The following is a 14,948-nucleotide window of genomic DNA, read 5'->3' as shown; positions in this document are numbered from 1 at the left end:
TTTTTCAAATTCTTTCTAATCTCAAGAAATACAGGATTCTTACAATGAGATAACCACAATAATTCACATCGTTAGTTATCAATGTAAGAGGGCACACACTGTTTAATTAAGTATCTTTATCCTCCAGTCTAATTCATCTCCATGTTCCAATTCAGGAGATGAGAGAGAACTGAGAACAGCTTCTCAGAACCCCATTTTCTGTTAATCAGTTACCAGCAAAAACAGTAGTAGGAACCATTAGGAATGGAAGATAAGATGCTGAATGCATATATTCAAATTAGCGAGAGGAATCACTGCTAATGTGAAGCAAGGCAGTCTCTTACACTTGGATTAAGGCAGCTAAACCTTCAATACACCAGAGTGCCCTTTCGGTTCCCACAGAGCTGTTGAGAATGCTAGATTTTGGGAATTCTTTGCAGGCCCCAGAGAGTACTTTGTTGCCAGTAAACACTGGCAATCAGTTATCAGTTAATTTCGTGCACCACAGAAATTAGGGGTTTTTAGTTCAGTAACTTTATTCTAAGAATTTTTATTTTGAAGCTTAGGAATCAGAATTGCATCCTATTTCTGTTTCTGTGACAGAACAGCTGTTGTCCAGATCTTTGTCTAGCATGTGATCAAACACAGGGATTCCACTGGGAAATACATGGTGCAAGTATTAGTTAAGCTATGCTGTACCTACAAGACAAGTGACATCAAGTCCAATGTATAAACGTGGACAAAGACTGAAGTAGATTATTTATCCAAGACAATAAAAAAAAAATCATTGATAGGGTAGGATTTTAAAGGTTCATGATCAATCCTGTAAATTATTCTTCCTTGCTCACAGCACTGAAATTTCCTACCTTTTAACTCCCCATGGCCCAGCCGACCAAGTCGCCCAATTACAACTCTCCAAGGCAGCGATGTCATCTGTACAATACCGATACACCATTCCCAAAGCTTCTGCAGACCAATTTTACGTGCAGATAATTTGCTCCTCCTTGACCTGGAGATTATGGAAGGAAAAAAAAAATAATGAGAATGAAGAAGCACATTCAGACTTCTATTCTATAGAATTATTTCACTGCTTACCACCTGTAGGAGTTCCTACAGTGCCCTAACAGTGCCCCACTTATCTTTGAGTAACAAAAATGAGATGCTTTCAGTAGTGGTGTTTTAGTAAAGGTATCTGAAAGGTGTCCATATGCTGAGCAACATACCAACTGTTCTTGAAGGTACTCAATTAACATACCTAAGACAAGTGTCACAATAACTCTATTTCCTCTGCCCATTCAAATGTTATCACGATAATAGTATTGTGATGAAATGGGCAGGAAACGTGATTGCAATGCAATGGGCAAGCAAATAATAAAAGTGAGAGATGACAACTATAGACCTAGATTTAATGTAAATAGTAAAGATTTCTACCTGTTTGGTAAATCAATATTAACTATGCAGGTTTCCAACAATTCACCATGAAGATCAGTGCAGGATGCCAGAAGCCAGCGCTGATCATGAGACAAACAATATCCAACAAAAAGTACATTGTACTTCTGACTGGCCTCTCCAAATGTTTCTCCCAGCTCTGTCTGTTTGTCTTTAATAGGTGCCAATATGAAAGGAGGTGAGTATAGCTGGATTGGGCTGGGCCTCTGCAATAAAGTCAACATCATCATCAGATTTATCAAAAACTGTTTCATGTTAGAAATACATAAACATAAATTAGCAGAGAATACAGAAAAATGTGAGTTTGAAACAATATATAAAAGACATTCATAGCCAAAGCAGGTACTGGAAAAAGGGTGGATGCAGACAATTCCTTTCTACTAGATAATACTAATTCACATCAAAAAATTTATCCAAAGATTTCTTTTTTTTCTCTTTTACATAGAGCAAAACTTAGGTGCAAAATGGCCTTTGCTCATGGTGGTATAAATCTCTGCAATGAGCAGAAGTTTAAACCCATTCCTGTTGTATACCATTCTGTTAAAATTCCTAGATTCTGCTCTCTGTCTATTCCCACACTACCTACACAGTAGTGAATATCAACATCTAATGACCGTTTAATTCAGAAATGACACAGCCACTGCTTAGACTTCTTCATGCAGTTTTCTGTCTAGGTAATAGGTATAACATACTTTCATGTATGAAATTCTTTATCTTATTTCACAGTTTTATTTTAGAAAGACTTTGGTCTGAGAAGCAGAGTTGAATACTGGGTTGAGCACTGGCAGATCTGCTTTACATACTACAGTGCTCATCTCAAAACAAAAAAAAAATCCCCCCTGCCAATCCCAAACCTGTAGAGGATCACAAGAAATCAAGGCCATTTAGCACCCAGTTTTTACCTACATACAGAGGTAAATTAGTAATGTAAATGATTTCATGTGCAGTCTTATTGCAGCATCTGACCAGCAACTAGGTCATTAAATCTTTCTTGTCATAGAATCATAAAATCACAGACTAGTTCAAGTTGGAAGGGACTTCTGGTGGCTGTCTAGTCCAACACCCCTGCTCAAAGCAGGGTCAGTTAAGGCAGGTTGTCCACGACCCTGTCCAGTCAGGTTTCAAGTATCTCCAGTGATGGAGACTCCACAAGCTGGGCAAACTGTTCCAGTATTCAGCCACCCTCAGAGTAGAAAAGATTTTTCTTATGTTTAAATAGAATTTCTTCTATTTCAATTTGTATCTGTTGCTTCTTGTACCATGAAGGAGACTCTGGCTCCGTCTTCTTTACTCCCTTCCCACCACATATTTAGACACATCGATAAAATCCCTCTTGTGCGTCCCCTTCTTCAGGCTAGACAATCCCAGCTCTCTCAGCTTCTCCTCGATGTCAGACGATCCAGGCCCCTGATCATCTTCATGACCCTTCATCAGACTTGCTCCAGTACGTCCATGTCCAGCCCAACACCGGACACAGCACTCCAGATGTGCTTTCATCAGTGCTGAGTAGACGGGAAAGATCACTTCCTTCCTACTTGCTGGCGACGCTTATCCTAATGCTGGCCTTTGCTGGCCTGCTTTGCCACAAGGGCACAATGCCGGCTCACGCTCATCCTTTCCCCACCAAGATCCTCAGGTCTTTTTCTGCAAAGCTGCTTTCCAGCTGATTGGTCCCCAGCCAATGTGTCTTTGCTTCACAACTCCTCTCTGAAGAAAAAAACTTTATGAGCCTGGCCAAATATACTGAATAAATTAGAAATTGTGAGGATATTTTGTTATTTTTTTCAGACAAAGTTTGGAAGTCTGCAGTGCAGACTGATCAGAAACGCATGGAGGATGGAGACAGTAGGCATCTGATTATTTAAGTGCATTAAATGCAAGCATGTACTCATGAAAACATTATATACCTCCTATTTTTGTCTTTTGTCTCTTCAGAAAATTAATTACAACATCAAAAATGCAAGTTAAACAGCTAGAGGAAAAGCAGTGATTGTGTTTTACTAGAGACATTATGGGGGTACCATATTTCTGTTTATATTCCTTTCTAAAAGTACACTTCCTTGGCTTCCCTAGCGCAGGAAAATTTGAGGGAGGGAGATGATGGCAGGGGTCGAGTTTATTGTTCTTCCCCTTACTCCTATCTAGTCCAAATGATGATCTTCATAGCTTGCTGCTGTTGAATAAACAACCTTTCTTACGAGAGGCACGAGGAAAACGTGACGAAGAGGTGCCTGGCACAGGACTGCTGAAGAACTTCTACAGAAATTCTGAGTGTTTCTGACTAATGCGTATTTTCTTCCTTAGGGTTTTATTTGAGTAATGGAATGTGCTGATTGTTTTTATAATGAACTTTAAATTAATTTTTTAAAACCCTAACAAGCACATCTTGATTTCAAAGTAAATGTTTACAGTTGGTTCATTAAATCTAAATGAAATAGCCATTGTTATTTTTCCAAAGCATGAGAAATATTAATGGAAAATAGGATGGATTATTCTTCTTTTGAGATTCCTGATATTCCAGAAAGAGGGCTTGAATTTTTACAGTTTAAAAGACAGATGAAAGATAAGCCCAGTGAGATGAAAGATAAACCCACTGAAATAGGAGGATTTCTCCATTTCCTCAGGGAATTAAATAATGTACATATATTAGGAAGAGCAACGTATTTCATATATATGCTTGTAGATTATTTATATATGTATATGCATATAAATACTACACATATAATAAAAGTTGGATGTAAACAGTTTCTTGTAGGAATACAATAGACAAAAACTACAACATGTCTCAGAATACCAAATAACACCATACTACTACTCTTCTTTTACACTGAATTTAAACTCAACCTTTTGTTTTTTGATTCCAAACCATAAGCTTAAAATGTTTTGAAAGGAAGCAGTCTGGCATTTTTCTTACCATGTTGTAGTTAGTATTATCTTTTCCCTTTATATTATTGTCTTCTATACCTTGAAAAAAAATATTCCTCAAAAGTATTTTCCCTCCTCCCCCCCACCCCCCCCATTTCAGAGATGTAGTTACAATTTATTAACAGGCTTTTATTTTCCTGACACCAGTACTAACCTCAGGATTTTTGAGGGTCATCTCAATGCTGGCAGCTGGCCCAAAGCCTGTGAGAGACTTAATGTGAATCTGTGTGGGCAATGGCCTCCTGCATTGGCAATACACTGAAAATGCCAAAGACTTCAAGTGCTGAATGTAGAAAACCTGTTCATCCTTCATTGTCTGCAGCATGTACTGGCAAGGCACAATCTATATAATTCATAAAAGCAATAAAACATCATTAGTTCATTAATACCAAACCAAATCAAATTCACCCATTTGTTAGTTACTCAACAACCACGTCACTTCATATGTTGTGCTCAACTATATGCGTTACGGTACCCCTAGTTTCCCATAAGGGCTGCTGCCTTTGCAGGAATGGCTGCAATTTTCACTGATGCAGAATTGCTGTTTCCTCTTACAATGTTATATTTAAGGTTGCACAATCTCTGAGAAAGGCCTGCTGTACAATATAAATGGAAGAGTCTTCTTATAGGCCAACAATAACTGAGTAGTACTTAAATATTCAGGCTATAATGCCTGAAAAACACATTCTACTAGAGAGTCTCAATGAAATTTGCTTTCAGTTAAACATCATTGAACTAAAAACTGAACCAACTAACCAAAAAGCCCAGATTATAAAAAGGCTTGAGTGGGAAAAATGAAGTTCACTTTCTCATTCATATTGCAGTTTGGGAAAGGAACATGCCTAATTATGCGTTTAGCCTGTATCAGGAGTATACCACAAGAAGTCATTACTAATGGCATTTAAAAACAACAACCTAAGACTCTGGGGCAGGTTTGATTTTTTAACTCTACATTTAAAAGTGTTACTGGAGAATGAAGAGCAGGATCTCCAAGAATAGGTCAAGTTATCACTTACATAAGGGGAAGAACTATGACATATGCTCCATCCAAACGCAAAAGCTCATACTCAAAGACTAATTTTTTTAAACCCTTTTCTGATCATCATATTCATTTTAAAGTAGTCCTGCTATATAATCTTGGCATTCTGAACTTTGTGATTAGGGAGGTTTGTTTAGATAGGCTGTAACTAGAATCAAGATTTGTTTGATATTCATTTAGGAATCAGATTACATTGTCGTTCTTAAAGAAGCCATTTGGTAAGATTGTAGGGAGCAGAATTAAGATAATACAACAATGTATGTGGTTTGTGAGTCTTGTTTCTCCTTTTTAATGCAGCAAAACAGTGGGACCTCAGCCATTCTTACCCTGACGTTCAGTTTTGTCTGTTTCAGAAAGCAATGTCAAGTAAAAATACTTCAATCTGCATGTTCCACCAGCAACAAGCAGATTACCCTGTAAATCTGTACAGCAGGAACAGGGAAGAAAAATGGCACAGTGTACTCGTACTGTTGAGAAATAGTGTCCTTCAATTGGCTGCAGAAACCTGTGTTTCTTTGGAATAGTAATACTTTTGGAGCAGAAACTGTCATTTCAAAGTATTATCTTGCATCTAGCCCAGTGAGGCCCAAGCAGTTTTTTTAGCAAATATTTTCAGAATTAATAACTTTTAACCTACAACTTCTATCATTCTGGTTTTCACTTGAACCACTAGAACTTTGGTAGCATATTCTGTTTATTAAAGGCAGTGTATATTTTTAAAAGACAACTCCTTTATCCAGGAATTTCAGTAGCAGGGCTTTTCTAATCTACATAGGAATTATAATAAATCTGTAAACACATTTTTATTTGATTTATTTTTAAATGACTGTTTATTTCTATGTACTCTAGAAAAGCTATGAGAATACTGCACTAGTAACTACATCCTGTTACACTTAGAGAAAACTGTCTACTATTTTGACTTTGCTGGCAAAACGCCACAAATTTTGACAGCCAAACTGTTAGAGTGCAGAAAATAAACATGATTTATAAAGAGCTGGTAAGCCCATTAGTTCTTTTATGCAGACTTAGATACAATTTCAATATACAATTTACATTTCCTTGCATTTCAGATACTGCAATGTCAGTTGCTATTTTATTTTTAGTACCTTCAGGCTTCAATCAATTAAATTGCCTGGAGTCTACCAAAATATGCAGCTAATATGAAGCTAATTTTTAATTTGTCCCCAAACCTAAAATGTTTTGGTGAAAATTCCCCCTCACTTCTTGGAATAATAAAGTTGCTCTGAAGGAAAATGTCAAGATTATGAAAAGCAACAAATGTCTTCAATATCCAACTTGAGACACCATAATAGCCTCTAATATATATATATTTTAATCCAAACAAAAACAAAACACTTTTAAACCAAGTTGAGCATTCATGAATAAGGTATATAAAAACAATTCACTGCTTCTGAGTATCTTGGCTAAATCCTTTTGCTAATTCTTGCATGCATTAGCCACGCATACGCAGAGTCTGTTTGCTTGTAGTTTTTGGCCTGCCATTCTCCTCCCACTTAGACTGAGTCACTGGGAAAGAAGACATTTGCCAAAATGCAGGCAGCCTGGGCAATAGTCCAGGCTCTCTTTCTGACTACACAAATTCAATTCTTAAGTAATTCCATATTAAGTAACTATTATTATGTATCAAGCTACGTGGTAAATTATTTTTAAGCAGCAGATAATAACAATACAATAGTTAAATTATGCATTAAATGTCTGGTTTCACATACTTCTTTTGCATTAAACAGTATAATTTGGAAAGAATATAATAAACAAGCAACTCATCATGCAAAGTAATCAAAGGAGCAACTGAGCATTTTTCCCTTGGCAATGGCAATCCAAGTTGCAAGTTATATTGAAATATCTCTTCAGGAAGCATCTATCATAGCTGATTGCTGGAACCATGCAAAGGATTTGATTTAAGGTTACTACGGCTGTCTTAAATTAATATCTCCATCAAAGCCAAAGCAATTTTTTTTTTTAACTTACAGCCTTGTACTTTTAACACAGTAATTTGTAAACATTAAGTAAATTTTATATATTATCCTTCATTTTATGTCTTTCAATATACTGTACATATCAAAAGTATGCTCTGATAGAATGACTGTTCAGTGTGGAAATACGGAGTGAGATACTTACCTGGAGAATGAAAGAATTCCTCATATTCTCAGGCAAGTTATCCAACATTTCTGTGTAGCATCTCATCAAACTTAACAGCCAGAAGTTGGCTGAGGCAGATTCTTCATCTGCAGTGTAGGTAAAAGGATCCACCATGTAGATGACAACTGCTGGAGGATAGGCATTGCTGTCTGCAGACTCTGGTTCAGTGGGAACCCCTATTCTCTCCCTCTCTGTAACACTAAACATACATGTTTTGTTAATATCAAAGGCAAATTACAATTATTAATTATTGGTTTTGCTCTAAAGGTGTGGGACAATGAAGCAGAGGAGGGGAAAAAAGGAGTAAAAAAGGAGTACTAGGTGATCGTTACTTTGAGAAACAAAACTAATAAACGTGGGAACAGTGACTGATGACAGACTGCTTTTAATCACAGCACTATGTAATACAAAATACCTGTTAGGAATGATGCATCAAAGATACTTACCATAAAGTCTAACAATCTTATTTAATTCAACCTGAATAGTGTAGGGCTGAAGAATATGGAAAAAATTACTAGTATTAGCCCTGTTAGTTTTCTTCTTGTGTTTGTGCATGCCTTGTTTTTAGCACTCTTTGGGGTTTTACGTTGGGAGAGGGGGAAGGGATGTAGGAAGGAAGGAATTGAGAACTGAGGAAAAGTGGTATCTATGGAGACTGAAGTCCTCTATTTACAGGAAGGGTACCATTGGTAATGGAAGGAGCAAATGAATTTTTTCCTTGGTAATGGCAACCCATGTTGCAAGTTACATACTCCTCCAGCAAAATGCCTCAATCATGAACAGGAGGCTCAACATCTCTAAGTGGTAAAAAGCAGCTCAGAATCACTTTGTCCGTGACCACACTGCATTTGATAAAACAGTATTTCGCACAGATCAGTAAGTAGATGTTTTGAGAATAACCTGAACTAGGACAGGATGTGGGCTTTTCATTTAAGATACAGGAACTCCCTAGTCTGTACCACGACTATTAGTAATATGTATTAGTATAAGAGTAATGAAAAACATGCTTTCTCAGCAAGTAAGTTACAGATATTGAAAAATATTTTTGTAGTTGTTATGTTTGATGGATGGCTATTTATTATGAAGTCTTTAAAAATGCTGTGTTGTTCAAATTTATTTTGAAAAACAGAAGTATATTCCTGCTCTCTGACCTCACAGTACATCTGTTTAAAAAAAATATCATTGCAAGACAAGCAAGTTAGGACAAATAACCCCGCCCCCCCAAGCATGGATCACATTTTTGTCTATTAACATTAGGTGAATGATGGAGTTGCCCACGTAAGAGGCATCCAGTGCCACAAGAGAGATCCTACAGTTTCTGACACACGTGAGACTGAGCTAGCAGATATGGCACAGAACCTATGAGACACCGTGTTCCTGTACTGCATCTGCAGGCCAGGTGGAGTACGGCAAGGCATCTCAAATGGCTCTACAACACCCATGTTTGCATAGTTGAATGTCTTTTATCCACAAAGGGGAAGTTTGTTTTTCCAATTCCCATTACCAGTAATTACTGAATGCAAAAAAAGAGAGTCCTGTTCTGCTTACAACCAGATAACAGTAGTGCAACATGTCAGTGTCCTTTAATTTCAAAGATTTATGTAAGGCTTAAGTAATGAGTCGCATGAAAGCAGGAAAATACAGGATTTGATCAGAAGTACTTTGAGTCATTTAAGTCACTTACCCTTCTTGTCCTTCTTGTTGCTGTTGTGGTAAGTTTTGACTCGATTCTGTGTCTCCTCCAGAACCTGTGCTTCCTTGTGAGCGGTCTGTTGTGTTTCCCCCAGTGCTGGTGTTTTGCCCTGGACACATGTTCCCACTAAACCCTGGAGTGGAGTTTGTGGTCATCTGGTTAACGCCGGGTGTTGCAGAAGGTGCTGACAGCTGTGGCACAGAGGATCCAGAGGATGAGCTACTTCCTGCTGGAAGGCTAGTGGTCGCACCATTGGGTGTGGAGTTAAAAGAAGTGCCTGGTGGTGCTGCCCCAGGAGCTGAAAGACATGTTGAATTTGAGGGTACAGATCCAGTGTTCCCAGGTGTTGGTTGTGTCTGGCTTGCTGGCGCTGGGGTTTGGTATTTAGGTGGTAGTAATAGGCTGCTGTCAAGCTGAAGAGTGGCTAAGTAAGGTGCTGAAAGAGCATAAAAAATAAAGGAGATTAATCACAGTTTATCAGATTGAAGTCATACAACATTTTCTATTTTAAGAATATGGTAAGAGTATACAAATAGTAAGTCAATATGATCTCCATTGTAAGTATTTACTTTGGAATCAGTTCTTCAGGGTTTCATTTCTAACTGATGTGAATCAAATGTCTTTGAAAACAGGACTGCCTTTGCAGAGCTCTTGCAGTATGAAGAGAATTGGAAGTGAACCAAAGTTGGTACTGATGTGTCATTTACCTCTGGCTACATTTGGTTGGGATGGCAGCTCTATATAGTGTTCAGCTTTGCAAATTATTATATGACATTTTTTCCACAGTCCATTCCACATATTTTTCAGATTATCTTTGTCAGACTGAAAATCTAAAAGTCCTTTTTACCTGAGTTACAATAATGGCAAACTTAATGTAGTTATTTCTGTTCCTTGGTATCAGAAAAAGAATTCACAGTGACTTTTTTAAAATGATAAATGAATAAAAATAAATATATACATACATATTTATTCATTATTCATTTAGTCTCAGAATAGGTACATAAGCAGAGAGTTTCTAGTATTGTCCCCAGCCAGATGCATCCGCTGTGAACTGGACAGCCCATTCTTGCAGTAGCTGTGCACACACTACATACTTCCGCATGTAAGCCTAGAGTACTTAAGTAGCATTGTCGTAATTCCTGCCTCCCAGTTATGTGGTAAATGAAAATTAAAAACAAGCTGAATGTGTCAGCAGGATTATTTGAGATAGATGAGTCCCATCTTCTACCAAGTTTTCCTTAAAAGATGGGGCAAGCATTCAGAAGACTGTAGAACTGCCCAGCTACTTCTGACCTCCATCTGCTTTTCTTAAAGCTTCTTTCCCCCAAAACCAGAACATCAATACTCAAAATAACCAGACTTAAGAATTGTCAGCCCTTTTTCAGAGCAAAGAGAGTAAGCATTAATTTAAAGAATTAATTCTTTAATTAATTTAAATTCCCAGCTATTTTTTGCACATTTCAGCTAAGGTAGGCAACATTTATGTGGCTGGCATTCTGTGATGACTACCTGTCTATCATCATAACAAATCTATTTCCACTGTCATTTTGGATGGGTCTGTGTTTTTGTGCTAGATCCTGTTTCTCAGTCAGCCACACCATATGCATGTTCGATTGCCTCTGGAGCCTTTCTAGAATGAGCAACTATGTCTCTCCCCTGACAAAACCCAGGAGCCATATGGTGGTTGGATCAGTTCAGGGACTGCTCCAGCCGCATAAAACTTAAACAAAAATTTAAACAGATCATAATTGTATCTTAAGTACCTGCTTCCACCTGCTGCAAAGAACCTCTGAAGTACCTGCAGAAAACAACATAGCCTTGCAGTCTCCCTAGCAGACTTACCTAGGTGATGCCGGCAAACTTGCGCATAAAGTTTGAGTCTGGAATGATTGTCACACTCCTCAGTGCCCCAAGGCTGGTTAAACCATTCGCTCACAAGCTCATCCGTTAGCTTTTGGGCCACGGTCTTTCCCACCCGCATAATCCCATCACGTAACACTTTGCAGATTGGTTTGTGCTGGCCAAGTCTACACATCTAGTGAGGAAAGAAAAAGTATTTGTAACTAAATGCCAAGCCCCTGAGTAAGTCATGCAGACTGATTTGTAGCCTAAAGCCCTCTATATTCAGCCCATGACAATACAAATCTGGCTCCTTAATAAATATAGAAAAGCTACATGTATGTGTTAACTGTGTTACAGTCAATGTAAGGTTACAAAGGAGTCTACAGTATTACAAAGTACACAGTATGCATGAACAAAAAAAGTTTTTATCTGCAGCCTCGCAATTATAGGAAAGCAACAGTTTGTTCAACCAAGTCCTTGCACTGTAGGTTTCGTTGGGCTTTAGTGTGTTAAGCTGTGATTGTACTGTAGTATTAATACTAGTATTGTATCTTCTGTAAAATGGCAGAATGTGTACTGGAAAACAGCAGACGCCAACAAAGCATCTTGAAGCCTAAAGAGCATCACATTTACGTAAGCAGGATCAGCTTCACTTCTGTGGAAAGTAGACTGGTATGTTCCAAAGCTGTATTAGCCATATCATTGACTGGATTGTTACAAAGACCTATTAAAGCCCAAGATACTAACTCAGTGCAGCCTTTCATATTAGACAGAAAATATTTTTGTTGGTAATAGTGGGGTACTAGAATTTTATCACTCTTGAATGGCTATTCCAGCATCCTGCTGGAAAACAGTGATTTAGCTATTTATAGCTCACTCTGCTGTTTGATGTTTGAGGAATGTATTGTGCAGCGCATGTGCTACGTGACTTTATCCAAATAAACTAAGGGGAAAAAAATGTGGCAAAATGCTTGCTTTTACTATTTTTCAAACATTAACGGGCATCACATATGACTACATTCCAGGATTAAATTTTGTGTTTCATAGGAATCAGTATCTTAACAGTGGAACTAAATTAGATACTAATTTTGCACTCTGAAAACAGAGGAAGACCCAAAATGAAAGCAATCTTCAATTAAATATTTGTTACTTAAACAAACAGATTTCTCCCATTGAACATGCAGCAAAGCAGAAACAACACTTAAGAAGAAATAATTCAGAGTGGTTCCTCTTTCTGACCTCATATACAGCACTCAAGTCCCTGAAGAAAGTTTTGGCTCCATCGAGCAAGGCCTCATTTTCTGGACACACCACAATATAGGCGACATCCCGATGGCCCCCGTATGGGTCAAGCAATAGCCTCTCCCAGAATGGCAAGGAGAATGGAGAGATTGTCAGGAAGTCCTTGTCATAACCCACAAGTAAAGTTGGGATCGGAAGAGGCTCAGGAGATTCCTCGGAGCCTTTAATGGGAAAAAAGAAAAAAGGTGATGTTAAAATAACTGGCTTAACTGGAATGGGTTCTCTGACATATCAGGAAGTGGGCTTATCAGAAGAATATTGCAAATCACTAAACCATTGCCATGCCAAATTTCCTGGAAGTTTGACCACACTATGGAAGTGCATACAGTGGCTGTATCATGCCTGATAATGCCTTTCTACAATCTTAAGGAGAAGCAAGATCTATATCATACTTAGGAGGTGTCATAAAATCAAAGTTCTGTCAGCCAAAGTAGAGGTGGGAGCCAATCAAAGCACCACTTAAACTTTCCTAGAAAGCTTCAATAAAACATCTTTCAGTGCATTGTAGATAACACATATTGCCCCTCCCGAGACTTCATCCTTCAGGTTTACAAAGAAGAGGTTTTACCTTTCTCTAAATGATTATATAATCATATTTAACCATACTTCATAAGTGCCTATTCCACAAAAAGCAGTAACGTGAAGAGATCTGGTCTTATGGTTTTTCATCTACCTCCACCTGATTGTGCAAAATTATCAAGTAAAATGGTTAGGCAAACTTACTTGATGGTATATAATACTAAGCAAAGTTATCAGAATATAATTCTAAAAATTGCCCCTTGCTCCTTTTCATCACAAAAGCACTTGCTTTCACAGCTGACAGAATTTATCATAAAGTTTAACACGATACATCCCAGACATTGTGCTCATTAGAAGAAATACGGTTGAAAAATACAAGCTAAAACATACCTTGATAGTCTCTGCAGAATATATTCTAATTTCATTAAAAAGTCAACATTCAATTAAAAAAAATACTGGATCTACACCTCAGGCCTCTACTTACTACTTACTGTATGGTAATTTCAGTTGTATTCTCTGGTAACAACTGGCAAATCCTAACTCTTTACATTAAAGTTACAAATGTTGTGAAAAGATTAGAAGTATGTCCCATGGAGCAGAACAGCTTTAGACCAGAACTGTAGTTATCACAAGCTGTCCTAGCTCAAAGGAAAGCAGCAGTATATCAAATACCAGTGCAGAGAAAATAACCAAGTGAAGCACCTTGGAACTGTAGAATAAAACTAAGCAAGACTGGATCAGCTGAGACTGAAATAAATTGCAGGTAAGAAACAGAAAAGGGTCAAATGATATTCAAAGGTCAATCACCATTTTGCAAACGTGCACATACAAAGTCTACCTTCTAATCTCTGTTTTCCAGAAGAATGACTTATAATCAAGAGATACTTAAACTGAAGCCTATCACAAACAACTTAAGACTATGGGAAGTCTTAGAACAAGTAAACCTCTCTGTGGGCAGAATATACCCACTTTTATTTACAGGATTTGAGCCTTGGCCTAGAAAGCCCCTCTTCCCTATTATGATTTAGCACAATTTTAACAACTTCCTCTCTTCACATTATATATGTACTACCTAGCTGCAGTACAAGCCAAAATACAGATTCAGATGGCGATTTTGGTCCTCTCACAGCATTTAGGCACTCTGTAAACATGCATCATCTAGAAGGGTAAAACGTTCACTGTAATATTCAATATTCAAGCATATGCTTCAAATGCCTTTAAAGACCATGTAGAGTGATCTGAAGAGCCCATTTATTGTAACATATTTTCTACAAGAAAGTGCACATTTCCAGAAAACCATGGCTCTCATTTTAATTGTTGGTGTATAACACAGTATATGTACCGTAGGTTCCTCGTCCTGCCATCTTATGGAACTGCTGCCAGGTGAGTGGTCCCTGCACGTGCTGGATGTTCTCCCAGGTCCTTCCTGTTCGCTTCTTCTGGATAGCATCCTGGAGAAAGGGCTGTAGTGACAGCAGCATGCGCACCACATCCTGGGAGGAGAGCATGCTGATGTCCAGTACTGCAAATGACAATGGACCATCAATCATTTTCATTGAGGAAAAGGAAGAATTTTTTTGAGATGGCAGCATTTTGATTTATTGTTCTCTCAGAGTGCTCTTCACAATGCCCCAAAATCTGTACAGTTTTCAACTGCTTAATGAAATTTAATGTCCTAATTCATGAAAACATTACTGAACTAAAGCTATTACAGTCCTTGTCACACACCTTTCATTGCAACCATTGTCCAACTCAGTTCATAAAGAAGTCAGAGCACCTTCAGCATTCTTCAAGCTCCTTTTCTTTTCTGATGAGCGTTTACACCCTCTTCCAAAGAAGAGGGGTCATAGCCCACTCCTCCTCCCCCTCCCTAAATACTTGAAATATTTTACATCTCTGCTTTGGATTTGTGAATTACCACAAATTCTGACACAAGTTAGACTACAAAGTCTAAATGCTAAGGACAACCAGACTTATTGTTTCTTTACCTGTAATTTTATAAAGCTTTCAAAAATCTACTTTATTCCTAAGATATTTTAT

General features: G+C 37.8%; 1 protein-coding gene across 4 annotated transcripts in view; it reads right to left on the bottom strand.

Moving 5' to 3' along the window:
• Nucleotides 1–14,948, bottom strand: part of MED13L (mediator complex subunit 13L) — a 201,980-nt gene that overhangs the window by 14,980 nt on the left and 172,052 nt on the right. For 3 of the 4 annotated variants that reach the window (XM_085326133.1, XM_085326134.1, XM_085326135.1), the window contains 8 exons: nucleotides 14,251–14,430; nucleotides 12,327–12,550; nucleotides 11,088–11,280; nucleotides 9,237–9,681; nucleotides 7,532–7,751; nucleotides 4,508–4,696; nucleotides 1,411–1,634; nucleotides 846–988 (listed from right to left, as the gene is read on the bottom strand). In XM_085326133.1, coding sequence (XP_085182259.1) covers nucleotides 846–988; nucleotides 1,411–1,634; nucleotides 4,508–4,696; nucleotides 7,532–7,751; nucleotides 9,237–9,681; nucleotides 11,088–11,280; nucleotides 12,327–12,550; nucleotides 14,251–14,430 — 1,818 coding nt within the window. Of the gene's footprint in view, nucleotides 1–845; nucleotides 989–1,410; nucleotides 1,635–1,712; nucleotides 3,136–4,507; nucleotides 4,697–7,531; nucleotides 7,752–9,236; nucleotides 9,682–11,087; nucleotides 11,281–12,326; nucleotides 12,551–14,250; nucleotides 14,431–14,948 lie in introns of those variants that run through there. The other variant, XM_085326136.1, reaches the window with a different exon arrangement.

Source organism: Rhea americana, unplaced genomic scaffold, assembly GCF_003343005.1.
Source record: "Rhea americana isolate MKP2758 unplaced genomic scaffold, rheAme1 scaffold_128, whole genome shotgun sequence".
Lineage (NCBI taxonomy): Eukaryota > Metazoa > Chordata > Aves > Rheiformes > Rheidae > Rhea > Rhea americana.
The sequence above is the reverse complement of the archived record's forward strand: the minus strand, read 5'-3'. Positions and strand labels throughout refer to the sequence as shown.